Source organism: Chaetodon auriga, chromosome 8, assembly GCF_051107435.1.
Source record: "Chaetodon auriga isolate fChaAug3 chromosome 8, fChaAug3.hap1, whole genome shotgun sequence".
Classification (NCBI taxonomy): Eukaryota; Metazoa; Chordata; class Actinopteri; order Chaetodontiformes; family Chaetodontidae; genus Chaetodon; species Chaetodon auriga.
The window spans coordinates 27,144,451-27,171,423 of record NC_135081.1 but is presented as its reverse complement, the minus strand read 5'-3'; the positions used below and the strand labels follow the sequence as shown (position 1 = coordinate 27,171,423).

Sequence of the window (26,973 nt, the reverse complement as noted above, 5' to 3'; positions counted from 1 at the left end):
CTCGAGCTGCACGCTTAATCGCTCCTAATTCAGTTTTCCCATTTTTTGGCCCTCACAATGAATAATCAATAAACTCTGGCGTTCCCTCAGCAGCACCGAGGCCTTTAGATTCTGTTAAAATACCAAAATAATCAAGACTGTAATTCAGTAAAATGACAACTTTAACCCATCACTCCAGCGTTCACACTGAGATTAATGTTGTCGCAGTGCAAACTTTAATTCTCACAATGCTTCAGATCCGTTGATGTGAGATTATAACCTGCATTACTGCACAGATTTACACACAGAAAACCAGATTTCACCCTTTCTCTGCTGTTCCTGCCCAGCTGGAACACACTGTCACCCTCACAGCGTATCAATAAAGTTAGCTCGTCGCCGTTGGTCTGAGCAGAGTCTGTACAGGAGTCTGTTCTCATCACTCTGATCCTCTGAGGCTTTGCATTCATGTGTTGGGTGACACTCAGGCTGAAAGCATAAAACACAAATTGTTTTTAATCATTTGCATTCGAAGCTGCAGATAAAAAATCATTTGAACTTTCTTAGAATTTGAGCTGGAAGAGAATCAGAACCTAAAAACCTAAAGGTCGAACAGACACTCCTTCACGTGGCCCCTGAGTTCAGATCAGCAGCTGCTAACAAACACAATGTGACAATCCTAAAATCCAAAAGGCTTCCAGGACAAGAGGGAGGGGAAGGCAAACTAGGCCATGAGTTGGATTCAGTGTGATGTAGCCTCGCATCCAGGAAACACACCCTGGTTGAGAGAGCTCCTCTGAGGGAAAACAGGTCCGTTTCTCTTCCCTCTCTCTGTTCTCTGCAGGCAGAAGAGGCCTCGAGCTTCTTCACACGAGCCTCCAGAGAAGCTCCCGGTCAGGTATTCACCCGACAGGACGGCGAGCGGGGCCCAGTTAACCCTCCGTCTGATTTAAAGTCACTTGTAGTTTGCCAGAAAGGAGTCAGTCTCCTTGCAAACAGGAGTCGGCACCATCATGGAGGTCCTGTTGTGGATGTTACAGATGAAAAGAGGAATCTGAAGAGGGTTGTTGTGGCTGCAGCTCCAGAACAAGAAAGTGTCCCCAAAACACTCATTAGAACTTGTCACCACAGTGAGCCTGAAGAAAGCTTTAGATAAGGAACGAGCCGGCGAAGTCGACATGCGTCAGTCCAGAGCTGGACATTTAAATCTGTAAATGAAGCTGATCCGAGACTGATGAGGCTCCAGTTAAAGTGATGCACACAGGGCAGAGCCAGTGTTTCAGAAATAATAGAAATAATAGAGGTGAAGAATCCAAATTCCTCCAAGAAATCCACCAACAAACTCTAAACACTAAAATCATGTCAGATGGATTTATCTGCTCGGATGTATTTCCTGTAGATGCACCGTCTGAAGCTGCTCAGGCTGAACTCCTCTCTCTTAAATTTTATGGTCAAATTCAGCCTTCAGCGATCGTATTCTGTCGTCCTGGACGCTCAGTCATCGATACGTGTCTGCAGGTGCACAGAAAATATTCTTTAACATTGCACAGTTTGTCTTGAGGTCGGCGCGTCATCTAAACAAAAGGTCACCGGTTCGATTCCTTCGTGTCCCGTCCTGTTCTGGATCAGACCTAAACACCTGAACCCCCTTCAGCCCCGAGAGGATAAACCTTCTGTAGTGCCGAGCGCTCCGTGTTTACACACCTCCGTCCCCTTTGCACTAACCCTTCACCCCCTCCTCCATCCCTCCATTCATCGCCCCCTCCCTCCACCCTCTGCTTGGCCGGTGTGCTGTGGTGCAGTGCTGTTAGCTGCTGTCTTCACCCGCCCTGGTCACCACTTACCGTCCAGCTCCGTCTGCGCTCTCTCCTGTGCAGACTTCGTCTTTTCACTCTGATGGGTGAACTTTGCATCTCAGAAAGTTGAAGAATCGGGTTTCTTTGACGCGTCTCGTCTGCTGGTTTGACCTCGCGCGTCGTTTCTACTTGAATAGACTTCAGCAATAAAACGCAGTGTAGCGCTTCATTTTACAGGAGGATTTCTGGATGTAACTGTCCAATAACAAGTAGATAATAAATGAACATGTATGTGGAGTTAAATTAAGCTTTTCTCTTTCAAGGAAATTCCTTTTTTCTCTGTAATTAGAACCAAACTTCCTGTGAAATTATTAGGAAACTATTGAGAGAGGGTAGCGTCGTCTTCTGTTCAGTCACCTGAAAAGCTGTGAAACGTTGCAGAGGGACAACGAGGCAGAGATGGAGGGCGGGAAGGTGCCCTCGTCCTCCTCTGCGTTAAACTGGGTCCCAGGCTCTGAGTGCAGTACGGTGCAGCGCTGGCCCACATTCTATATATAGAAGTCCTTCTTTCAGATTGAGTTGGAACAGGGTGAAATGGGCCGGATGGCTGGACAAGCCGAGGTCCTCGCCCTTGATTTTTCCAGGACCCCGAGCTGTCCGATCCTCTGCCTTCAGAGGTCGGCTCAGGCGACGAAGCAGCCCGTTTAAGAACAAACAGCGGTGAGGAGCGACGAGGCGGTTTCCAGCCGTTAGACGACGCGCGAGGCCTCGAGATGCAAAGTGTCCAACGCGAACGTTTGACCCGCAGTCCGATGCTCTCTCGTGTTCCCGCTGAGGGGCACGTGTCGGTGGGGGTGGTGGGATGTAGCTGGAACGTGACATGCACGCTACCAAATGTCACCTGACGCCATAACCCGCTGCTGCCACAGGAGTTTTAACCCGGCATGAGACGTGAAAGGCAGCACAGCTTTTTGGCCTCTTCACCAAGTCACCCTGCATGCTGAAACCGCGTGTGTGTGTGTGTGTGTGTGTGTTAGAGATCTGATGTGTGTCGGCTTGAAGAGTTCATTTCCAAAACGCTCTTTGTAGCTTTTGAGGAAAATCCTGTTTGCAGTGTTTTTGTTCAGGTTCACAGTGGAGTCGAGTTCGGAGTAACGTCGCCTCATTTCAGCCACTGAAGTCCTCACAAACCTTCTCATCCAGTCGTTTTGCCTAAATTGTCTAAATAAATGTCGATGTTTTTTTCTGTTTTTGGTTCGTTGCTGTTGGACAGAAGCTGTTTTCATCATGATGTGAAGTTTTGGAAAGACTCTTGTTCTGATTGGTTGGCGTGTTTTTCACCTGCGGGCTCATTTGCGCTGCTGCAGATCACTAACTGATCACCTGTCTGTTACTGTGTGTGTGTGTGCGTGTGTGTGTGTGTTTGTGTGTGTGTGTGGTGGCACACATCTGAGCCCCGCCTCTTCCTGTCTCTCCACCAGTCTACAGTCCCACAGCCCACCTTCTCCATGCCAGTCACCGTGCCAGTATCCAATCAGAACGCAGCGGCGGCGGCAGCTCTCCAGTTCAGCAACAACCCCGGCGGCGCCCTGGTCACCACCACCTCCTTTGTCACCTCCACCCTCACAGACCCCCGCCTCCTGTCGCCACAGCAACCAGCTCTGCAGAGGAACACCGTGTCACCAGGGTTACCGCAGCGACCTGCGAGCGCAGGTAAGCGGCGGGCTGAAGCACAGCTGGACTGGAGGTGCTCGTGTGCGGCTCCACGGCCAGTTCGTGCTCATGTGAATCAATCATTTGTGGCGTTTTCACAGAAATAAAGGTCCAGTTTGAACGCTCCCGGCTGCTGATTGGTCCAGCCGGTGTCACGTGCTCACTCGTTTAAATGCCATCTGATTGGTTGGCTCGAGTAATCCTCTGATGCAGCTGCTGATGAGGTTTGCATGTCTGAAAGCAGCAACGGCACCTTGAAATGAGCTGAAGGAGAAAAGACAAAAACCCCAAACTTCCACAGAAGAAGAGTGAAGGAAGGAGACTTCAGAGCGCCGCCCACACAGTTTGATTGACAGGTGCTGTGTTGCGGTGCAGAAACAGCAAAACTGAGACGATTTTCGAAAAGCTAAGAAACTGAGATTTCCCTTTGAATTCATGATGTAATGGAAGAAGAAGGCGTCACATGCTTCACTCCAGAGTGACCTCCTGCTGATTTCCTGTCTTCACGTCTCCTTAGAAAACATGAAGCTGCTAATCATGCTAATCAGAACCTGCAGGGAACCGCTGGCTAACAAGGATTAGAGCACATATATGCAGAGGTAGACAGAATAATGTGAACAGCATGTGACAGAAAAACGCACGTCTTTATGGACAAATAGACAGTTTTAATAATTGAATTATAATTGTAGGTTTCTCTTTCGTTGGTCTCTGGTAGCTTTTCGGCAGACCTCACATCACGATGTCCTGCAGGCCGACGACAGGATCTCAAATAATAATCACTGAGTAAACGTAAGAGAAACAACATGGCCGCTGCAAACTCAAACTGATTTGAAGGCTAGTTAGCGTCTGTGTGACTCTAGTGCCCGTTGAGACTTCTCCTCCTGTGTTTGTCCTCCTTTCTGGACAGTTTGACACGTTAAATAAATGTACAAACAGCTGTGAGTCCGCTCGCTTGGCGTCCTCCATGCGTGTCACAGTGCTGCTCGCCAAACGTCATCGGGCCACCTTTATAGACGTGTTTGTGAAGATGTAAGGACGTAGTTCACGGAGCCGACGAGCAGCTGAGCGAGCCGGCGTGTTGATGTCCGGCCCTCGTGCTCGCTCACCTGTCAGTGTGAGTAACTCCTGTTTGCTCAAAGACGTGCGCGGCGGCGTGTAATGACAGGAATCCATCACTTCCTCGAGCGAGGCTGGTTGGCTCCTGTGCGCCCGCTGCCTCTGTGTGGCAAACCAATCCTTCACCCTCTGACTAAAAGGATTTGTGCCCCATTTTTGCGTCTCAGACAAGGTTACTTATCAAGCTTTGTTCCGACCAGCGTAATCTCATTGTAAGTCAGAATTAGGTGATGTAACGCGCAACAAATGCATTACAGCATCTTTCATAACATGCCGTTCTCCGAGGCAAGAGGGTTTCACATAGCAGTAATGGACCCGCTCCTCCTCCTCCTCCTCCTCCTCCTCCTCCTCCTCATAACTTCAGCCGTGCAAATGCTCGGCTGTACCCTGCTATGCATCCCACATTACCAGAGATGGATTGGGTTCATGGTGTTTGCTTATTGGTGTTTTTCCATGCGTCCGTGCAGCCAGATATTCTTCAGCCGCCCTGAATGACCTCAAGTTTCTGCCTTTGTAAAGAGCCAGAAACTGAATCTGCACCACGACATGGAAGAAGTGTCAGGACAGAAAAATGCTGCTTTGGAGGAAAAAAACGTTTCTTTGAGTGGAGATAAAAGTCTAAATCCACGTTGTGCCGTTTGGGAAGATGTTTGTCTGCTGTTTGGAGGCAGAGCACACTCGTCTCCACTGACATGTTAAGGCAGCTGCAATAGATTTTTATTTATTTTTGCCCATTTGGGGCCATCTGTAAACACATTGACATGTAAAGCTGATTAAACATCCAGCAGACTCTGCGCTACGTTAGCATTCAGGTCACCTTTGGTCTCTCTGTGTTTGTAGCTCTGTTAGCTGAGCAGCGACGCTGAAGCTGAAGCCCAAAACAATGAACTGAAAGATGCTAAAAGGCTTTGCAGAGCTTCACTTTGCTTCACGAGGGTTTGGTGTCTGCAGCTCTTTTAGCCTTTTCAGACGACTCTGACTGTACAGCTGGCTGTAAATGCTCAATTCATGACGAAATACAATTCAAAATATGTCAAATTGAAGCTCAGGGGTTCATATTTTAGTTCTTTAAACGATACCCAGCCTCAGTTTCAACACAGGCGGCAACTAAATCCTTTCTTTCTCCTTTTAAAATGATTTTTTACTAAATATAACATAAGTGCGGTTGAGACCTGGTGAAACAGGCACTTGAAATTAACTGCTAATGCAGAATTGAAACCAATTACGGCCCTTCATGGAGTGAAGTGAGCGTCAGCAGCAGCAGCACTTCTTTAACGACGCTCTTGATTTAATGATGATTTTCAAAATGTCATGTGCAGCAGTTCAGGTTTCTGTTTGATGTAAATAATCTCAGCGGCGCCTCGGTGTGTTCTTGTGTTCCAGGCGCTCTGTTAGGAGGAGATCTGGGGAACTCGAACGGAGCGTGCCCAAGTCCAGTCCGTGAGTACTCCCTTTCTGCTTCTGGGTTTCATCCGGACGTCTCCAGAGGCGGCCGAGCTTTGCTTCTGAGCGACGCAGAATGTTTTATGTGTGGCAACAGGCGGTCACGTGTGCGCAGCTCAAACACACAAGCACGAAACACCTGTTGACTGGCAACAGCTGAAGGTCACAGCGCGAGCTGCTTGTCCACAGTCCAAAGAACAGAAGGGGCTCGGGGTTGTGGGCAGAAACAGGAGGAGAGTTTGCAAAGGGGGACAGAAAACCACCGAAAACTTCTGTGATGCTCCTCAGCTGCACTTTTCCAGACATGTGACGTGTTGTGGCAGCATGGCTGACGTGGCAGCATGGCTGACGTGGCGTGGAGCGCCAGCTGCTGCAGATACCTGAAAGAATGAGCTCGACGTTTCGTTCCCGTCGCCTGTTTGTCCGACGCGTGAAGTCCAGCTCGATTTCTCCTCTTTTCATTCAATTTTAATGTCAGGTTGAAGCTCGATGAACGACATTTGAATATGAATCCAATCTTCTCCCACTTGGTCGTGCTGGTGTGCAGCCGTGCAGATGGCTTCAGCTGGAGGCGCTGAGACTTTGAGCTGTTTGAAGATCTGAAGGATTCATGGACGTCACTGGACAAACCTTCACTGGGAATCTTTCTGTTTGGTGGCAAATCAGCTGAAAACAAACCTGTTAATGAGACTCCAGTTGTCCTTTCCTCTAACCAATCAGGAGCGAGTGACGCTACGTCCGCTCCTGCTGAGTCGAGTTCTGTAGCTGCTGCTAAACGAGCTAATCAGTTTAATCAAGACTGTGTTCGACTGGTTTGATCAGATGTGATTGACAAATCAACCGACACGCCGACTGTCACCAGATTAAATTGAAGCTAAATCGTGATTGGTGCACAGAAGAAGAACGGAGTCCCGCCCACTGCAAACCAGTTTAGAAGATCACAGTATGTAAATAAATAAAAAATATAGTAATAAACTTCATTTGTGACGCACCTTTCACGCAAGAAATTCAAGTGTTTGAAGTAAAAAAAACAAAGAAAAAAATAGAAATGGAGTCCATTGAGTGCATGAAAGCGTTTTAGGAACACACGTCTCTCATGGCGAGAAAGCCAAGCTGCAGCTGATTGAGGAAATCGAGCCTGCTCAGCTGATTCCACCTTACGGCCATCTTTCATGCATGTGGCCGACCTCCCCGCTCCTAATCCTGCCTGCAGAGCTGCGATTGGTCCGTCGTTTGTCCGATCGGCCGGACCGTGTGAGCGGCTGAGCGAATCGGGGCCCTGCGTGGTGATTCAGAGCTCTGGAAGGAGGCGAGCTGGAAACTTTGAACGTCACATTTGAATGTTTGAGTCTCGCTGTGAGCGACGAGCCCGGGGATCCTGACCGGCTGCTCGGCCTCCCCGTCTTCACCCGCCGCTCCTCCCCCTCCTCATCTCTCCATCTGCACCCCCTCCCTCCTCTTTCATCCTGTCTCTCTCAGCTGTTCCCCCTCGTCTCCTCTCTGGAATTATCTGCCGCCCCACCCCCCCGATCCAACTGTCCCTCGTCTTGGCACCGGACTCTCCTCAGAGGTGACTTTGACGCTGGCCAGAGCTCTCCCCTTAAATCCCATTAGCCGGCACAGATACCGCCAGCCGGCCTGGAGTAACAGATACGGTTGGAAGGTGTTTTTTCTTTCCATAGTCGCTTGATAAACGCATTGTCTCGGTGAGGTGGGCCAGAGGAAATCAATAGATTTATATTAACTCCCCTGCGCTGCATCAGAGGAATGCAAAGCCGAGCGTCAGTATTGATATCGGCGTGTCAGAGCTATTAATGAGTCTGTTTTATGAGGCCGAACGATGCACGAGCGCTGCTGAAAGTCCGGTTTGACTCAAAAGAGGAAGTGCGGATCGTAATGTCACAGGGTCAGATCACTCCTTTTGGAAGATGATGTCATGTTAAAGTATAAATAGAAACGTTTTCCAGCTTTCTGTGTCGATCCCGTCTGGATTCTTATTCTGTGGTGGAAGCCGTTAAAATCCAGCTTTCCTTGACGACGTTCAGCACGTGAGCGGTTGTATTTGGACTCCTTTCTCTGGGTTTCGCTTGAAATTAATGAGTCAGCGTTTCCAAGAGTCTCATAATCGAAGTCCTGACCTTACCGCGATGTGATTGGCTGACAGCTTGGACCAGCAGGTGCTCAGATTTAGGTTGGTGTAGCGTCGTTGTGACGAGTTAACAAAGCGTTTCTGCTCCTCGAGGTTTAAAGTTTAGAGTTTGGAAACGTTGAATTTTGTGTATTATTCATATATTTCCTGGATGTTCGTGACGGACGTCAGGATGACTCCTCCTGTGTCGAAACGTGAACCCTCCTCATCCCAAAACTCCCCTCAGGTGACCTGATCCACCTCCTTCCTCCCCTCGCTCTCCTTTATCTCTGATCTCTCTCTGCCTCCTCCTTTCTCATTTCCTTCTCTCCTTACCTTCCCCACTCTCTCCATTCTTCTTCTCCTCCTCTACCAGTGTCTCCTCTCTTCCTGTTCTCCTGTTCCTCTCACTTCATGCTCTGACCCCATTTTTTCTGTCCCCTCCTCTCTTCTTCTCCACCTCCCCTCCTCATCTTCCTCCTCTTTGTCCTTCATCTCTTTCATTTCCTTTCTCTCTCAACCTTTTTCTCCCATCTTCTCCTTTTCTCTGCCGCCCTCCCTTCCTCCTCTCTCTCCCCCGTCCTCCTCCTCCTCCCTGTTCTCCCTGTCCTCCTCCTCTCTTGGATCTGTCGTTCTCAGCTGTTGTCCAGGGACTTGGGGCTCCGGGAATGTCACCATTGACGTCACTCGGCATTCCTCACATTCCCACGCCCGGCCTCGCGTAATAGGAGACATCACACACACACACACACACACACACACACACACACACACACACACACTGAAGGCACTCAAACACTCATGCACATGTAAAGGGTACATACAAACAGTCAGCAGGCATAAATAAAGCCACGGACACATCAACATGTTTCCTTGACTCACTCACACTCTCAGAATAGGAGTGTATTCATGCACGCTTCAACAGACTCAGTGTAAACAACACACATGCACACGCACATGCACGCGCACACACACACACACACACACACACACTTGATCGGCCCAAATTCAAGCATTTGTTCAAATGTGGGAGAAGAAGCTTAATATTTGACCTGTAGTGACCTTTTTGAATCAGAAACTTGCCGTCTAACAGCGCGACGGACCGTTTGAAGACGTCTGTCATGTGATCCAGCAGAGGGCGCTCTAAGAATTCACCTTCAGCTTCACCAAATACACCTCAGTACGCTAAGCTAATAATGATGAAGCACGTCTAGAGGCAGAGTGAGGAGGTATTTTGGGGTCTCTTGCAGAGAAGCTAAGAAAGTTTGTCGACTTCGTACGAATTCTGCCTTTCGTCGTTCACGCGAGTTTGACCGCGACGTGACTGAACTCACCTCAGAATCCAGCTCTTCAGTTCCCTCCAGTCTTTTCTCCTCTTCTCTCTTGTGCACTCACGAAGGGCATTTCCCCTCCGGTCGGCAGTCAGCATGGACGAGCAGAGGCTAATTACGTGGTTCTGCAGACAGGTTGAGAAGCGGGAGTGGAGATAAATCCGCTTTTCAGTCCCAGAAGTTAGAAAAATAAACTCTAAACTCTAAAAAATGACACATATAATAAAGGAGGACAGCTTTCAGTTTGCTCTGGCTGTGCCCTGTTTGAGGCTGACTGTCCTGGAGTGGTAGATTTTTGAGGCAGGACTCTGCTTCTCCACATATTTTTGTGTTAAAATATATTTTTCCACAATTCACCCAAAATCCTCATAATTACTTTCAAACCAGAATGTGTCTCAGTCTTTGAAAATGACTTTAGGGAACAGAGAAACACATAAAAACGTCTGAAAAATCTGCATCTGTGACTTCCAGTAAAACCATTACCAGCACAGTATAGTGTAAACACACACACACACACACACACACACACAATAATGCCAGTACCTCAGGCTGTGTCTGTGTGGGGGTTTAATGTTGGCTTGAGGGCACCTGCAAGAGACACACATTTCAGTTACACACTCAAACACAAAGTCACTTTAACACACTGTGTGTGTGTGTGTGTGTGTGTGTGTGTGTGTGTGTGTGTGTGTGTGTGTGTGTGTGTGCATAACTCATAACTCAGGGTCACCACAAAGCTGCCACCCTCTCCTTTTACTCACAAACATGAACTCAACGCAACCGGCAACAGATTCCCATCAGTCACTGACGCACACACGAAGGCCTCCTCAGCGCACGTTACGCAACACACACACACACACACACACACACACACACACACACACACACACACACTCTGAGCGTTGTCGGATTTCCCAGAAACACCTGATGCAGGGAGGATTCACTGTGCGTCAAAGGACACAGGTGATCTCTCTGCTCAGATGCCTGCTGGGAAATACATTCCTCTCCTTCCTCCCTCCTTCTTTCCTTCCTTACCACCTTTCCTTTCTCCCTATATACTGTCTAAATCTCGTTGCTTCCTTCAAAGCGTCCTCTCTCCTTCTGTCTCCTTCCCTATGTCCTTCCTCTCTGTCCTTGCCTCTTCTTCACTCTACCTCCTTCCTAACTTCCCCTTTAATTCTTTTGCTCCCTTTCCTCGTTCCCTACCTTCTACTTTTCTCTCTCCTTCAGCCATATTTCCCTCCTTTTTTGTTTTCTACCTCCTCTCTTCTAAACGATGAACATGACTGAACAACACTCTTGATCATCAACACAAAGCTGAGCATTAAACATCAGCCTCAGAGGAGCAGAACGACTTCAGCCTCATTATCATTAAATTTGAGGATGTTTTGGGACATCAGAGAGGCGGGTTGTGACATTAGCTCGGCTGCTACGATCTGACCAGGATGTATATAGAAAACAGAAGAGGGCCAAGAACTGAGCCTGGAGGGACACCGTAATTCAACGGAGGTACCCAGAGTGAGAGGAAGCGTTCTGCTGGAGAGGTATGTGAGCAGTAAGCGAAGAGCCGAGCCCTTGGTGCTTCGCAGGTCTTCAAACGACGTAAGAGGAAGCTGACCGAGTGTGTTAAAGGCAGCCCTTCAGTCTAAAAGCACTAAAATCGAGCAGGCGCTTCGTCTGCAGCAGGTCGGCAGAAACAACCAGTAACTCCAGAAGAACTTTCCTCAGCAAACTCCCAACCCTCCTCTGTGGTCTCTTCATCTATATCTTCCCTCTTCATCGCTACGACCTCAGACTTCTCCCTCCTCCTCCTCCTCCTCCCTCCCTTCATCCCTTCCTCCCCCGCCACCTCCATCACCCCTCTTTTCGGTGTCACCGTGTTTTTTCTTCTTGCCACCTATCTCCCCTCCCGTTGAGCTGTTAGTGTTCATTTGCTGTTGTTGTCAGGTTTAGTTCATGGGTTGTGTGTGTGTGTGTGTGTGTGTGTGTGTGTGTGTGTGTGTGTGTGTGTGTGTGTGTGTGTGTGTCCTTGGAGTGTGTGTGACTGAGATGAAACAGAGTCACATGCCGCTGTCGTCTGGAGGCGGCGTCATGGTGGACTGCTATCTGCTATCACACACACACCCTGACTGCCTGTCCAAGGGGAATACAGTGTGTGTGTGTGTGTGTGTGTGTGTGTGTGTGTGTGTGTGTGTGTGTGTGTCAAGGCTGGGAAAGTCCCCGCTGTCCCTCTTTTTACACACACATCTTTTTTTACACATCTTAATTGAAAAAAACAACAAGCACAGAAACAGGAACCATCAAAACATCAAAACAGAATCAAAAAGATAGAAACGTGAAAACGAAGAATTGGAAACTTTACGTTTGAATATTTCAGTAATATTCCTTAAAAGCAGGGGTCTCACACACACACACGCGCACACACACGCGCGCACACAGCCTGTCGTGTATCAGGTGTTGTTGTTCGTTCAGACTAACTGTTGCGTTGCAGTGTAGGAGTTTGGAATGTGACCAGTTGAAAGGAGGGTGCGTTCAGCTGACGTGATGCTCTGTAATGTTGCTGGAATGCGACCGTGAGAAAGAAACTGAAAAGCAAAGTTACTCCACACTGCAAAGAAAAGTTTGTTTTGTTCTATTATGAATTAATAAGTTGGTGTGTGTTGTGTGCTTCCTGTCAGCGAACAGCGAGTGTGTCCACCAGCCGTCATCACAGCCTCATAGATCTCCTTCCTCTGTGTCACGGAGCGCCATGTCGTCCAAAAACTATCAAAAACACATCAGGAGCCTCACTGTTCATTACCATGAACACACACACTGTGGTTTACTATGACTCACACACACACACACACACACCATCCTGCTGCCACAAATAGTCACTACAGCACCAAATATGGATTAATCCACCACTAAAAATAGTCCCCAACAAATGCACTGTTTCCCTCTGTTTGAGTCATGTTTGATAGGAGCTACAGTGAGCAGCTGCTTTGAAAGGTTCACGTCTTCAGGAGGAACCAATGGGCTTGGAGCTGGGAGCCACAGACAGGAAGTCCAGTGTTGAGAGACGGACCAACACATTGTTGGTTTTGGTCAATAAGAAATATGTCACCAGCCTCATCCTTTAAAGTCAAAGAATTTGAAGCATAATCGAAGACTTTTATTTGAATAAATGTCTTTAAATGAGGTCACACAGTGGTGACTGAGCCTGTGGCTTTTTTCCCCACATCCCCATAAAATATGATGTATGAAGTTCCTGCTAATGCAAACCGAACTTTTCCTGCTGCTGCAGCTTCACATTAAAAGCATTTAACTGACAAACACAAATGCTTTTATTATGGAGAGGTCACAGGAAATGCAGCATTTGACAGAGAGCTCATCAAAAGTGAGGCTACAAAACAAAACAACAGTCATTTTCAGCAAATTTTTGACAGGATCAGGTTCAGGTATGTCAGGAAGTGATGGGTGAAGAGCTGCAGGCTGCACACCTCCAACTTCCCGCCAGGTAACAAACTCCTTTCAGTGTGACTGCGTCCTGCTGTCTGCAGACCTGAGCTGCGTGCAGCATGAAGTCAGACTGTGTTTGCTCACAGACTGATGGAAAAAGTCTGTCATTGGTTTGTTTTCCTCCTGAATTCTGTCACCTGTAGTTTAAAGTGTTTTTGTTGTTACTGCGAGTCGCTATCAGCCAGCACTGAAGCTGCCACTTTAAGAACACGAGCCTTTCAGAGCCCGAAAACAGTCAAACCTGATTCAATCAGAAGGACATTTTTTGCAGTGTGGGATGGAAGGAGTCCAGGGACATTAAGTGTGTTTTCCACTGAACGGCGAGACGACTGAAACAAAAGAGGAAAGACGTGAAGAGAGAGAGGAAATAAAATGTTGTGGAGAGAGAAGAAGGGTTTGATGGAGGAGCGGCAGAAAAATCAGAGCGCCGCCAAAAATCACTGTTTGAGCCCCAGAAACGATGAGGAGCATGTGGTGCCACAGAGCCGCCAACTCGCTAATGAGAACACACACACACACACACGCACACACACACCCAGGCTGACAAGCTCAGGCAGAGTTCACAGGTAGCTGCAGATACTAAGACCATCAAAAGAGACGAAGGCAGCCTCGTCCGTCCGTCCCTCGTCTCTAACCCTCTGTCTCCCTCTGTCTCTGTCTCTCCAGCTAACGGCTACATCAGCGCCAGGGCCTCCCCGGGCCTCCTCTCCGTGTCCAACGGGAACAGCCTGGGGAAAGTAGTCCTGGCTAAGTCTCCACCTCCGCCCAGCCCTCAGATGGTCAACAGCCGCAAGCCGGACCTCAGGGTCATCACCTCGCAGAGCGGCAAGAGCCTCATGCAGCTGGTGAGGAGGGCACAGCTACGGCAGCCACACGGGGACAAACGGGGCGGAAAGTGTAGCTAGAGCTGAATGTGGACTCAAACTTCCTCGAGGTCATGTAGTTTCTGGTAAACTGAGCGACGGGCCTCATGCAGGAAGCAGAGAGTCTTTTTAAAGCAGCGTGTTTGAATGACAAGTGAATCGTCGCCTTCAGCGTTTTTCTCGTGTAGAATTTCTCCCTTCCTGTCGTACAAGTCATTCCAGTCATGTACAGATGCAGAATTTTAGCGCCTTTAGGGGGAATTTAGGCTTTAAACGTGTCAACAGGTTCAGCTTTATCTCGGCGTGAAAGCTGGAGCAGTTCAGTCTCCGCCCAGAGGAGAGTCCTTCAGCGGCGCGGGTTACTTTAAGTCTCTGTGATGACAGCGCTGATTGGCTGTGGGAATATTTTCTTCCTGTTTTGGATCTACCGACTAAATTTGCAGTGTTCTGTTCTGCTGATGTCTGATGGCAGGACTTAAAGCTCAGCCCACAACAGGTCACCTTATGCGGCAGCTTAAGGGCGTCGGTTATGCTAATGAGGAAATCTCAGGAAAGCGCCCCGACGAATGAACAGCTGGTGTTCATCAAGTTGAAGCCAGCAGGTTAGGCGAGCTTGTGCAGGTGGAGTTTGGAAGAGTTTAGCATCAGGATCTGAAAATGTTCTCGCATCGGCACCTCATGTGGAAGCTGGATTCCAGGAGATAGTCTGCACCCATGAACTATACCATAAAGAATAAAACCAGCTGTCCAGATCTTCATCTCCACACATCAGTTAATTTAGATTTCCACAGTCTTTAAGCGTGTCGTACGCTGCAGAGTTGACTCAGAAGTCACGTTTCCACCGACGAATCCCAGGCAGTTTAAAAAAACACGCCCCACGTCTCGATGTTGGAGCGATGTGAATGTTCCTCCTTTCTGTTGCTCAATTCAACATCTGGATCCACTCGCTCTCCTTCAGTCAGCCATCGATCACTTTACAGGAAAACTGGAGAAAAGTTTCACAATGAACGAAACTTAGACTTTAGTCGACTTTAGACGAAGTTCATATGTTGATATCTTGCTGCAGTCAGTTGTTGTTGGAAGGTAACCGTCCTCTGTTTTCTCCCCCCCCCCCCGACTGGCCGTGCAGACAGAGGAAGAGCTGGAGTTGGTGAGTGAGGTGAATAGACTTCTAGACTTTTAGCCTCATGGATGTGGTGTCGAACTCTGTGTGATCTCACCGAGCATGAGTGTGACACTGTCAGCAGACGCATCCCATCAGGGCTGACTCAGTGACACCGGTGCTATGACCAGAATAGAAGAAGAGCGGGTCGAGCGTCAGAGCACGGTGGACTCAGAGCATCGCAGCCACAGACATGCAGCGGGCCGATCAGCTGGTCGCACGGCTTCCTGGAATGTTTGAGCTCATTTGGTGTCCCTCACGGAGGTTTGGAGTGAGGTCACAGACTTTCTCCTGCTAACATCCCAGAACAGGGCAGAAACAATAAGCTCCTTCACATGAGAGGAAGCAGTTATCCAGAAAACAGTGTGAACAGTCTTTAAAGGAAAGTATCTTCACTCGCAGTTTGCTTTTAGTATTTAAAACACTTAATACACTTAATTGCTTGCTTGCAGAGCGTTAGATGAGAGTATTGATACCACGCTCATGTCTTTAAGTTAAATATGAAGCTTCCAGCAGCAGCCAGCTAACTTAGCTTAGCATGAAGACTGGAAACAAGGCTAGCCTGGCTCTGTCTGAGGGGAACAAAATCTGCCTGAAAACACCTCTGAAGCTCCCTAATTAGCACGCTGTGTCTCAAGACGCAAGAGTTTTTGTGCCAAACTGTTTCTTGGCTAAGTTTCAGATTGAGTGCACAGATGTGAGTGACACTGATTTTCTCATCTAACGCTTGGTGAGAAAGCATATTTCCCAAAATTTATAAATATTTTTAAGCCTTTTGACAGTCTGAATGACTTGAAAAACATCTCTTAGTAGCATAAATGCATTTGTCCATGTACATCTGACTCCTCCCTCTGGAAATGCACTTAAAATGCAAAACGAAATGAAACTTCTAATTTTCCATTTCCAAGAAAATCTGTTTTTATGTAGAAAACAATGTGCGTTTACTGTAATCTGCTAATTTTTATATCTAAATAATATATCTAAAAACCACCCAACAAAAAAATGTAATTTCACCCCAAACATCCAGTTTAGAAGCAAAAAACACATAAAAATGTTGCATTTGTGCCAGAAATTATTTATTAAACAGGCAAAGAGACCAAAGTAGAAAATGTGTTTACATTGTGCTAAATGTGGAGGCACAGCAGAGCTTAACGTGACGTTTGTGCTGCACAAACAGTCCACAGAGGGAACTCTGAGGGACCCGGAGCGACCAGCTGACTCCGCTCTGTGTGGAAGCCGCTCAGCATGTGCATGTTTGGTTTCATCTGCGTGTCGATGCTCCGAGGATCAGAGCGCAGAAACATCACAGAGTCTCCAACCTGGAACGCAGGCGGACATGTCGGAGCCCGACACGCTAACCCGTCGGTCCGCGCGCACACACATGCATGCTGACGTGTGTTCATGCACATTTCCCTGCACAAACACACACCTCACGTTGTGTATTAATTCCCAGCATACCTCTCTGCACACATTGACACACTTTCAATGCAAACACTCGTCCCCACTCATCTCTCCTCTGTCAGCCTTGTCGATGCATGCGTTCCTGTCAGCATGACTCTCCGGCACGGCGATGCCTCTCATAACACCTCCCACCGTGACGCTACATCACACAAGCGCCCGGCCCCGGCGACAGCGTTGCTGTGCAAACGCCACCTCGAGCTGCGAGACACTTCTCATGTTGCACGCAGATGTTAAGGTGTCACCGCGAAGTTAAACGCCTCAGAGAGCTGAGGTGCTTGGATTTTCTCGCAGAAACGCGTCCGTCTGTGACACGATGAATAAAACATCCTCCGCTGGCCAAGTGATGTAACTCTTCATCACGTCAGACTTCAGATATTAATGCCTTTGTTTTAGATTCTCTGGTCTGCCAGTAAAACTTCAGATGTGGCAGGAAAACTGAGGGTTGAACCTTAATTAGCTGCGCTTGAGCTTCATAAAGCAGAGGCTACAATTATATCACAAGATTAGGTATTTGTTTTTCATTCCAGCTGCAAGTAGAACAAGCTGTGTTTATAGAGAAATATTTCAGTAGTAACAGTGTCATTAAATTGTTCTCAGTCGCATTACGAGGTCTCTGCATCCACTCTCCTGTGCAGCGGAGAGCACATGCTAACCATTATCATGACTGCAGTCAAAAGTGGATGAAGTCATGTGCCGTGAACTCCTACGCTCGGCCCATATAAGGAGAAAAGGGCACGACTCGTTGTGGAACCGGACCAGGTTTTCTCACGACATGGAGCCGCAACACTGGATGCAAAGATCCAAGAAGGAAGCCTTTGGTCGTGATTCTCAGATGGATGAGAGTATTTACATGATAACAGGTCGTTCAGATCCTGTTCAGTGTGAACCAGAATTCTGTAATTCCATCAAAAATCTCAGATCTCAATCTCTTTGGTCACACTTGTACCAGACTTCCATTTCAAAAGCGCAAAAAAAAAGTTTTAGCCTCATTATTTGTTAATTAGCGACACTTTGCACAGAGGAGATGCAGATAATCAAACCTAGAATCCATCAGCACGCTCCTCGTTTAGCTGGAGGTCCCATAGAACCACCCCGAGCACCTGTGAGGACCCCAGACCCCCAGCTGTAGCAGTCATCACCTCTTCCTCCTCCAGTGTCTCAATGTTCATCTCTCATCTTTCTGTCTTCCCAGAATGCTCAGCGGCTAGGTGGCTCCCAGGTGGCGCAGCCGCTCACCACACCGGTGGTCTCGGTGGCAACCCCCAGTCTCCTCGCGCCCTTCTCCGGCATGCAGACGTCCTACAACACTGGTAAGACAGCGAAGGCGGCAGGACGGGGCGTTAAACAGAGCAGAAAGACTCGCGTTAAAGACGGAAAGTCGAGCCGAGCAAAAGACCAAATCTGCATGACGTGGTGAAAACTGTGGTGTAGAAGAACGTGGAAAGTTCCCAGCGTGAAGCCACAAACCAGCATGAATATTCACTTTGCTGGCTGTGTGCGAGCTTCACTCCACTTCAAAGGTCCCATTAATATGGATCAGCCTGATTAACGTGATGTAAAACAACACTCCTCTCCTCTCCCTTTCTCTGTTTTCTCCCCGTGTCTCCCCCTCCGTCCCCTCGTCTCAGAGTACCAGCTGACGAGCGCGGATCTCACGGCGCTCCAGACGTTCACGCCGCCGGGGCTGGTGCCTGGCAACATGGCTGCCTGGCAACAGCAGCCAGCGGTCTCTCAGCAGCAGCAGCAGCAGCAGCAGCAGCCTCAGCAGCTGAGCTTGGCGTCGCTCAGTAACTTGGTGTAAGATCCCTTTTCTTCATTCAACTGAGATTGAGTCGCTCTTTTCCTTTGACCTTTGACCTTTCCCCTCGACCAGCAGACTTTTCCAGGCGTCGCTCACGTCACCTGATTCAGCCACACGAAACACTTGCGGCCTCGCCCGTATGGAGCCGTAGCATCACCCCAGCTGAGGTTGATTCATCTTGGTGGTGACCTAGATTCCCCCCCCCCCGCTCAGCTCCGACTCCCACTGGAGCCCCCCTCGCATTTAGCTGCTAGCAGCGTCATCCAGCTCGCAGACACACACGCAGCGTTTGAAACTGGAAAAGTTGGGCTGACTCTTACTTCAGACTCTTCTTGTTTGTGAATAATGACGATGAGCTTTAGAACAAATTCACCCTGAAGGTCTCACTCCTCTAAAGTGTCCCCTTAGTCGGTCTGCGCTCCCCAAAGTGCACTTCTGGTTAGCTTTAGGACATTTCCTCTGTTACCTCAGAGCTAAATGGACCTAACTCGACCTGTGATTTAAGTGTCCCTGTTTATTTTTCACCACTTACAGTCTGTGGCCCACCCACACAGGTGTTTTCAGTTATTTGGCCTGTTTAGTCGTCGTCTCAGGGCTGCAGGCTGCTCTCAGCGCAGAGCGCCAACTCACATCCACAGCAGCTCCAACTTCACACAAGCCATTAGATGTTCAGTTTGAGCCACAGGTAAACTTCTGAATGTGCTCCTCGTGAGCCTGGCTCAAACTCTGCGTCATCGCCTCAAGATGATGCCAAATGCATGCTGGGATACTACAACCCCAAGTTCATTCAAGTTAGCTCCCAAAGCATCTTTGATCAAAGAAAACAAAGAGTTGTTAGATGTCATTTTTTTAAGATGCAGAGGAACTGAAAACTCCTGTGTGCTTGTGCAAAGCCATGAACGTTCAGTTTAGCCTGAACTGGTCCTAACAGGCTACCGTAGCTTGAGTTCCCTCTAAAGCAAGCCTGCCGAGCCTTCCTTCTCTCAGCCTGTCACACACAGGAAAAAGATGAAAACAGCTTTAATTGACTGCTTTCTCATGTTGCTTTTGAAACTCCTTTACAGCAGGACAAATGTCAGTGAGGTGTTTACATTATTTTGTCTACTCTCTGTTAGCACATCGCTGGCCACGCGAGCCGCCTTCAGTAAAAGTCTTGCGTCCGTAGAAGTTGAAATGTCAGAGCTAACCTCGCCCGAGCCCCCGTCAGGAGCATCTATGTCGTAGCGTTTCGGCCGTTAGCGCTCAGTCTTTGTGTAGCAGTCTGGCTGTGCTAGGCTAACCTGTGCATCGGGGAGCGGCTTGTAACTCCCTCTTGTTTTGTCCTCCCTCCCCCCTTCTCTCCACAGCATGTGGGGTGCAGAGAAACAGAATGCGGAGATGGTTAACTGCATCTCCAATTTTGCTGCTAACCTGAGGTGAATGACATGATAGCATCTAGTGCTACGCAGCTCTGCCATGCCTGTTATCTGTGAAGTTACTGCACTGCTCACAGGCTCAGTTAGGAGCCGGAATAACAAAACAACCCACAGAAATTACAGAATAGCTGCAGTTACATGACAAACATGGTGTCAAACCCTCTTCTCTCTCCGTGTGTTTTGAATGTGATGCCTGTTGTTGCTTTGCTGTGTCTGTACTTCGTCGCTCTTTCACTTTCGTCAAGGCGCTTTTTTTTCCCCCGGATTATCACTTTACTGGTGGTTAGAAGAGTTTTCGTGCCACCTCAAGCTTAGATCTGAAGCTCTTTGGAAGTGTCATGAACAAAGAGGAAGATGCTGCAGTGTGACAGCAGCAGCGCCTCGCTAGCTTCTCCAATGAAAGGCGTCTCTGGATGCTGCTTTCAGGCCCAAACGCCGTCCCAGAGCACAGCTGTGCGCCGCCAACATGCTTACTGCATTAAAATTTTACTTTGCCACCATTTAGCTGTCAGTGTCAGCTGACAGTCAGACATAAGTTTCAGTCCCTCAGATACACGTAGGCCTCGAGTGCCTGCAGCAGCATGACGACGGAGAATAATTTAGATGTAGCTTGGCTGTCAGAGCTGGTTATTTTAGATAGATGGCTTTAAATGAAACGCGGTTCAGAGTCTGATAATCAGTTAAACAGCCTGCAACACGCTCGGGTCGGAGTCCATTTTGGCTGTTTTTGGATTATACAAAATAAGCCTTTAACATTTTACATCCCTCTTAATGCAACCTGGCATGAAGTTCATCTAAGAGGCTGCGCAGCTCCTCTGAATCTCAGCCACCAAGAAGAGATTCAATACAACAGAGATGTGTTTAAAGAAGTAACGCCAGCTGTCAGGAGTGAGACCGTTATGTGTTTCTCTGTCTGACAAGCTGAAATTTGTCCATGAAAATATGATAATAGGTTGTTTGTTATTGTATACAACAGCTGTGACTCCAGGGGGTTGAGCATCTTTGAAGAAGCAGTACGTAGTGAACACTCAGCAGCTCACACGCAGCACAGCTCTTCATATCGCCCTGTGAATGTTAACAAATGGCCGTCCAGATTGGAAGAAATCTTTGAGCAAACAGATCCGTTAAAGCACTCAGAGGCTCTGAAGAAGCAGCCAGCGCTCGTCCGACGACTGTTCCTCCACTGAGAGCCTTTTTCATGTCACCTGTGTCCTCACCAACTGCGGCTCAGTCACAGCCAACTCTCAGCTTCATCATTGCTTCATCTTCTATTATTTAAGCTAATGAACGTTAAAGGTCGTGGAAACCAAACCATCAGGCTCCCAGAGGCCAAGGTGACGTCTTCAGACCCAGAGAGGCTGCATTCAGACTCTTTATGGAACAGAGAGAACAAACCTTAAAGTTTAATGATTAATTCATGATCTCCAGAGGAGGAATCTTTTCCTCTGGCGCCACCTTGAGGTCACTGGTGGTTTTGAGTAACATATGGCGCTCCCATCAGCCTCAGGTAAACATTATACCTGCTAAACATTAGCATGCTAATATTGTTTTATGAGTGTGTTAGCATGCTGATGTTAGCATTTAGCTCAAAGCTCCGCTGTGCCTCATTAGCTGCTAGCATGGCGGTAAACTCAATAAAGCACTTAAACAGTGATTCAATCATTTAAAAAAAATGAGTAACTTTGATAAACTACTGAGCAAAAAGTCCAGATTGAGTGACAGTGAGTGCAGGGTCTTTGTCGTGCTGTAAGCTGAGCTGAGTCCGTTAATTGGTCCCAAATTAAGCCGCAGTTATGTTGATTATCGTGATAAAGTGACTTTTCTAGAGAAGACTACAAAAAAAAATCACAGCTTCCTGCTTCAAATGCGAATGATTCCTGGTTTTCTTTGTCTTCTGTGATGTCACCTGAGCACCTTTGGGTTCGGACTGACCAATCAAAACGTGAAGACTCATCATCGGCTCAGCTGGCATGTGATTGGCAGTTTAGCTGTTCACTGACGTTCTATTGATCAGAAACCTTTTGAGAAAATGCTTTGAAATAGCCGAGACGCCGTTCAAACTGCGGGATCAGTAGTTTGTAGTCTTCACGATTCGACTGACGAGGCAGCGTTTGAAGCTCCTCCACGCTCAGGTCCGCCGCCGCAGTGAACACCAGGCAGGTTTCGTGTGCTGTGTGTGGGATCAGAGTGACAGATTCGCTGTGGCTGGAAACGAGCCAGCGCCACAGAAATGTGGGAAGCTTTCCCAGCACACCAAACTGTTCTCTCGGCAGAGCGGGAAACCGCGGCGTCCTAGGACAGCACGGGCAGACGTGGACACTTCTGCAGCCCAGACTGCTCCGGTTTGCTTTTGGTTTCATCACAGCGCGGCCTCGCAGCGAGCAAACAAGCTCCTCCAACCAAACAGTGAATGACGGGTTGGCTGAGCCTCGCCGCCGCCGTCGTCCACACTTTTCCTCGCCGCAGGCTCCCCGAGGGAAATGATTTTTGTCATCTGTGCCCTCTCTCATCCCCCGTTTTAATCATCCCTCTTCCTCCACTTCAGCTTATTTCCCGCTCTTTTGTCGGACTCGGCGTACACCTGTTGACTCTCATCTCCCTCCTCGCCCTCCAATCTAAATGTTAATGTCATGGCGGCCCTTAAACCGCCTCCCTGCGGCGCCTCGCTCTCAACTGGTTTGCCTGTTTGCGTAGAATTGCTCTCCGGGTGCCATTTGTTGTTTGTTTCCTCGCTGAGTCGACGTGTTATCGGCAGACGGGGCTCCATTTGGGAAACTTCAGCGGGAAATAAACAGAGCAACTTCTCGCCGCGTTGTCTGCCAGTGCATCAGTGTTGTTTTGTCCGTTTGATCCATCCGTGTGCGTGGCTTCACATCCGTCAGCGTGGCGCTAACGGAGCGGAGAGAATGGCTTATTGGTGGCTGAAGTTTCTGCCGAGCGCTCTTGTTCTCTGTTCTTGTTTCTCGCCCACAAAAACGCACTTTCTGTGTCTCCGTCTGTCTCCCCCTCCCTCGCTCCCTCTCTCCACTGTGGTTTAGGAGGAGAAAACACTCACAGACACTGCACACATTGCTGAATTGCTTACAGGACACAGTGTTTGTCAGCAGGGCACAGTGCACACATGCTATCAGAGGCTGCTCAGTGAAACCTCCCCGGAGGAATCGCTGATCCCCGACCGCACATTAGGACCACGGCGCGGAAACCAGCGGCGGCTTCGTTCGGCTTCCTGCCACCCGAAGATCACACAGCACCAAACACACAGTCTGCTCTGTCCTCTGCCTGCATGCAGCTGTCATCAGATGGTCCAGTGTTAGATTCTTACAAACGTACCGTCAATTCTTAAATAAAAGACAGGAACTGAAGTGACTGCAGGCATGAAGGCCGTCGCTGTCAATGCTGCTTGTTATTTAACTGGAACTTCACCTGTGAAAAACAGGGAGCTTCTGACGTCCTGTCTGATTTGAGAATTCACGGTGGACTCCTTTAATGAGGTTTCCCAGCCAGTGATTTCTAGTTTACTGGAAGTGAGTGTTAGTAATGCACTGCGTGTGGATGTGTGTCCAGTTTGTGTCGGCGGGGCTGTAACACTTCCCGAACGCTCGGCCTCTAACGACATCTCAGTGTGACTGAGGCAGCTGTCTGGACCGAGCGGGACTGGCCTCGTCCCACTGTTTCCTGCTGTTTTAGCTTTTTTAAACCTGCTTGTCTCTTTTTCCACCTCCCTCCACAGCTTGGCCTCTCAGTCCAACTTGCTCTTTGGCAGGGAGGACGGCCTCTGCTGGTACTGTACTCTCTCCGCCTCAGCCACACAGCTGCAGCACGCCGCTTTCCCAAAATATCTGCTGCTGCACGACGGACCCTCGGCGCAGACTCAAAACTGTGACTGCCAAGCTTGCTGCTGACATTAGGAGATGCTCACAATGTGGAAAAAAGATTAAGCGAGGCAGCTATTACAGAGAATTGACCACAATGACCAAAAAGACGAGAGTCTAATCTCCATATCTGACATAGATTGAGCGTTCTTCAGAGTCCCGGTGACCCATGAGTGGAACAGTGGGTGTTAACTGACACCTACACATACACCACCCTGTTAAAGCAAGGTACAGCACTTAATCCTGTAAGTGGCCAAAAATAGGGAGTGAATGGAGTGCTGTTCAGAGCTCTCTGCTCAGATTTATCCTGGATTTTACATGAGATGGAGGGTGGTGTTCAGGGAAGGTGAAGTCAGGATGTTTTGATAAGAAACAAAAGGAAGAAATAATTAAGAGCAGGTCAGTGATTTAGTTTAAAAGAAAAGTCAAAGTCAAAGCAGCAGAGGATGAAACATCTCAGCTCTTTAGTCCCAAACGTGGGTCATGATCCCAAAACACTGGATCCTACATTTCCCATGATGCAACATCTGTATGTTTACTTTATACCCCAGCAGTTTCCATCCTTTCAGACCCAATCATGATCCTCTCACCTGTGACCAATCAGCCTGTTTACCTGTGGAATGTTCCAAACAGGTGTTTTGGAACGTGTTGAGATATTTAGAGAAATCAATGAAGCTGACGAGGAAGAACATTAAATATATTGACTTTGAGCTGATTTGAGGTCAGTTTATGTCACAAAAAAATCCCAACTTCTTGGAATCAGGTTTGGAAATTTGTCTTCATGCATGTGATGACCCTGATGACATCATAAGGGTCATCTTCTCAGAGTGAACTGAGCTACAAAACAGTTTCAACTTAACAAACTGTTAATTCTGCACATAGTTGTGGAAATCTGTCAGGTTCAGTCACTTCGCGGCGCGCAGGTCCTCAGAAAAGCAGTGCATTTTGGGAAACACGGCTGCATCTCATCACACCACGCTGTAACCAAGTGTCTGCTTCTGGCTGTGCTCGCTGTGTCGTTAGCGCTCGGAGGTAGACCGCCGCTCCCGCCTTCATCACTGTCACCGGCCCGCTGACGCTGCCGTTTTCACTCGCTACAGCGACGGCGCCCCCGTGGCACCGCCATCCATCTGCCTGCGCCGGCCTGAGCCACGACGCGCAGGTTTGATGAAGTGGGCACGGAGCAGGCCTCACCGCTGCTGAGGGGTGTGTGTGTGTGCGTGTGTGTGTGTGTGTGTGCGTGTGTGCGTGCGTGTGTGTGTGTGTGTGTGTGTGTGTGTGCGCGTGTGTGAGAGAGAGAGAGAGAGAGTATAGCAGGGAAGGAGCATTTGTATGTGAGACAGCATGAGTGCACGAGTTAAAGCGTGTCAGAGATGGAGCAAGACAGGGAGCACATTTGAGTGCCGCAGACCCACATCGCCCGAAGGAGCGCTATCTTAAACTCCCCTCTCAGCCTGCCAGTAATTGAGGGAATATTAGAGATACAGCGCTGCAGATGGCTCATGATATGACATATTAGAACACACCCGAGGGGCGAAACGCAGTAATTGGGAGCTTCAAATTCAGATCGACCGTGTCAGGCTGGGGGAGAGAGGGAGAAAACGAGCTCCATCCGAAAAATCCTGTCGACGCCGTCAAAGCAGCGAGCCGCGCTGCAGCGTCGACAGCCGGCGTCAGCCTCAGTGACAGGTCCGACTCAGCCTCCAGCCAGCGGAGGAGGAGGAGGAGGAGGAGGAGGAGGTGAAGGCTCAGTGTGAGGGTGGAGGGGCTGATCAAAGAGTCGTGGCAGGTGGAAGCTCAGACGCTGACAGAGACGGAAGCTTTGTGGCACATTTGTCCTGAATGCACGAGCACAGACATGATGCTCAGAGCTCAGTGAGACGACCATCAGCTGGAAACGGTGAACAACATTCACCGATGAGGTCATTTGAAGTGTTTTCTTTAAAAATAGGCCAGTAAAGATGGAAGAGAGGACGCCGCCGTGTAGGCGCTGCTGGCGGCTCAAGAGGTCCGTTTCAGGCCGACGCGCTGCGGCTCAGCACAAAAGTTAGAGTTAAAGTCATCCTGCAGGAAAAAGTAGAGCCGCAGCGTGCGATGTGATGCAGCAGAGCACGGCTTCGGCCTGTCAGAGGGGGAGAACACACTTTCCTGCTAGATGATTTGTCATGTGAACAGCATAATTCTGCTGTTTGTGACTGTGCAGACGGATCATCAGAAGTCTTTTCATCGCTTCCTGCTGCTCGTGTGAACCTCTGTGCAGCCTGTCGGCGTCTCTGAGCCCTTAAAACTCGTCCATGTGCTCCTCAAACCAGCGTTCCTGTCTCATATTTCAGTCTCTGCGGCCACATCACGTCCGAGCTGCCGATAGGTGGAACATCGGATCTGTTGGAACGGTCCGACGGTGCTGCTGCTGGTGTGTTGTGCAACAGTCAGTCTGGAAGACAGAATGACAAACATATGTGAAGAGCAGCGTCCAACAGTCGGCTCGTGGAAGGTTTTTTTTACTGTTATCAGAACCACGCTGACTCAGACTGGACTCCTTCCTCCAGAGGAAAGCAGAGGTTTTAGTTTTACTGTATCCTTTGACTTCATGGTCGCTCCTCAGCGTTAACACTCAGGTGCCTCCAGATTCAGGTGCTCCATGTGCAGTAGTGCAGTGAGGTCAGCGCGTAGAGACAGAATATTTTCCCGTCGACTCGCTGAGTTCAGGCTTGATTTGAAGGGAGCTGCTGATGGTTGAACAGGAGAGACTGTGGTGAGTTCAGTTCTGTGAGGTGAGGACGAGGCGTGTTTTACGGTGAGCTGACAGCCAGTTCAGCTGGTCTTCAGAAGCAGCTCGGTTGGACTTTTCTGTTCCTGATCCGGAGAGCGAAGCGGCTGCATGGCTTCTGGACTGTGCTTCTGTGTGGCCCTACATGTAGTCCTATGAGTGTGTGTCCTCGTCCATGTGCTGGTGAGCCCGCCCTCGCCTGGTTTACAGCATCGCCTCCAGTCTTCGTGCATTTGTCGACAGCGACCATCGACATTTTTGTAAAAGTGGCTGAACTTTATGTTTCATCGATCTGTCGTCTGATGAAGGTCTGCTGTTGTGTGATGTCACTGGTGGTTCTTTAATGAAGTTCCTGTTCCGGTCGGTTCTCACTCTTTTTCTCTTTGTTCTCCTTCCATCTTTCTGTCTCTTCCTCCATCTCTGCAGGCCGGTGGGTCAGATACCTCAGGGCGCCGCGCTGACAGTCAACACAAACCCCAACGTCAACATCAAGTCCGAGCCCGTCTCGCCAAACCGCGACCGCAGCACTCCCAGCTCCACCAGTGGCGGCGGCGGCGTGGGCGGAGGAGGCCAGGTTCAGCTCCAGGGACAAGGTCTGGTGACGGTCGCCTACCCCGGAACCCTGCGC

At 48.9% G+C, this 26,973-nt stretch overlaps 1 protein-coding gene across 15 annotated transcripts in view; it reads left to right on the top strand.

The window, feature by feature from the left end:
- Positions 1-26,973, top strand: part of mef2d (myocyte enhancer factor 2d) — an 86,820-nt gene that overhangs the window by 56,979 nt on the left and 2,868 nt on the right. For 2 of the 15 annotated variants that reach the window (XM_076736871.1, XM_076736872.1), the window contains exons 5-13: positions 3,254-3,485; positions 5,985-6,041; positions 13,668-13,846; positions 14,994-15,023; positions 17,680-17,797; positions 18,116-18,284; positions 19,635-19,703; positions 23,434-23,484; positions 26,772-26,973. The exon at positions 26,772-26,973 is cut by the window's right edge and continues 2,868 nt beyond it. In XM_076736871.1, coding sequence (XP_076592986.1) covers positions 3,254-3,485; positions 5,985-6,041; positions 13,668-13,846; positions 14,994-15,023; positions 17,680-17,797; positions 18,116-18,284; positions 19,635-19,703; positions 23,434-23,484; positions 26,772-26,973 — 1,107 coding nt within the window. The other 13 variants (XM_076736874.1, XM_076736875.1, XM_076736878.1 and 10 more) reach the window with 9 other exon arrangements.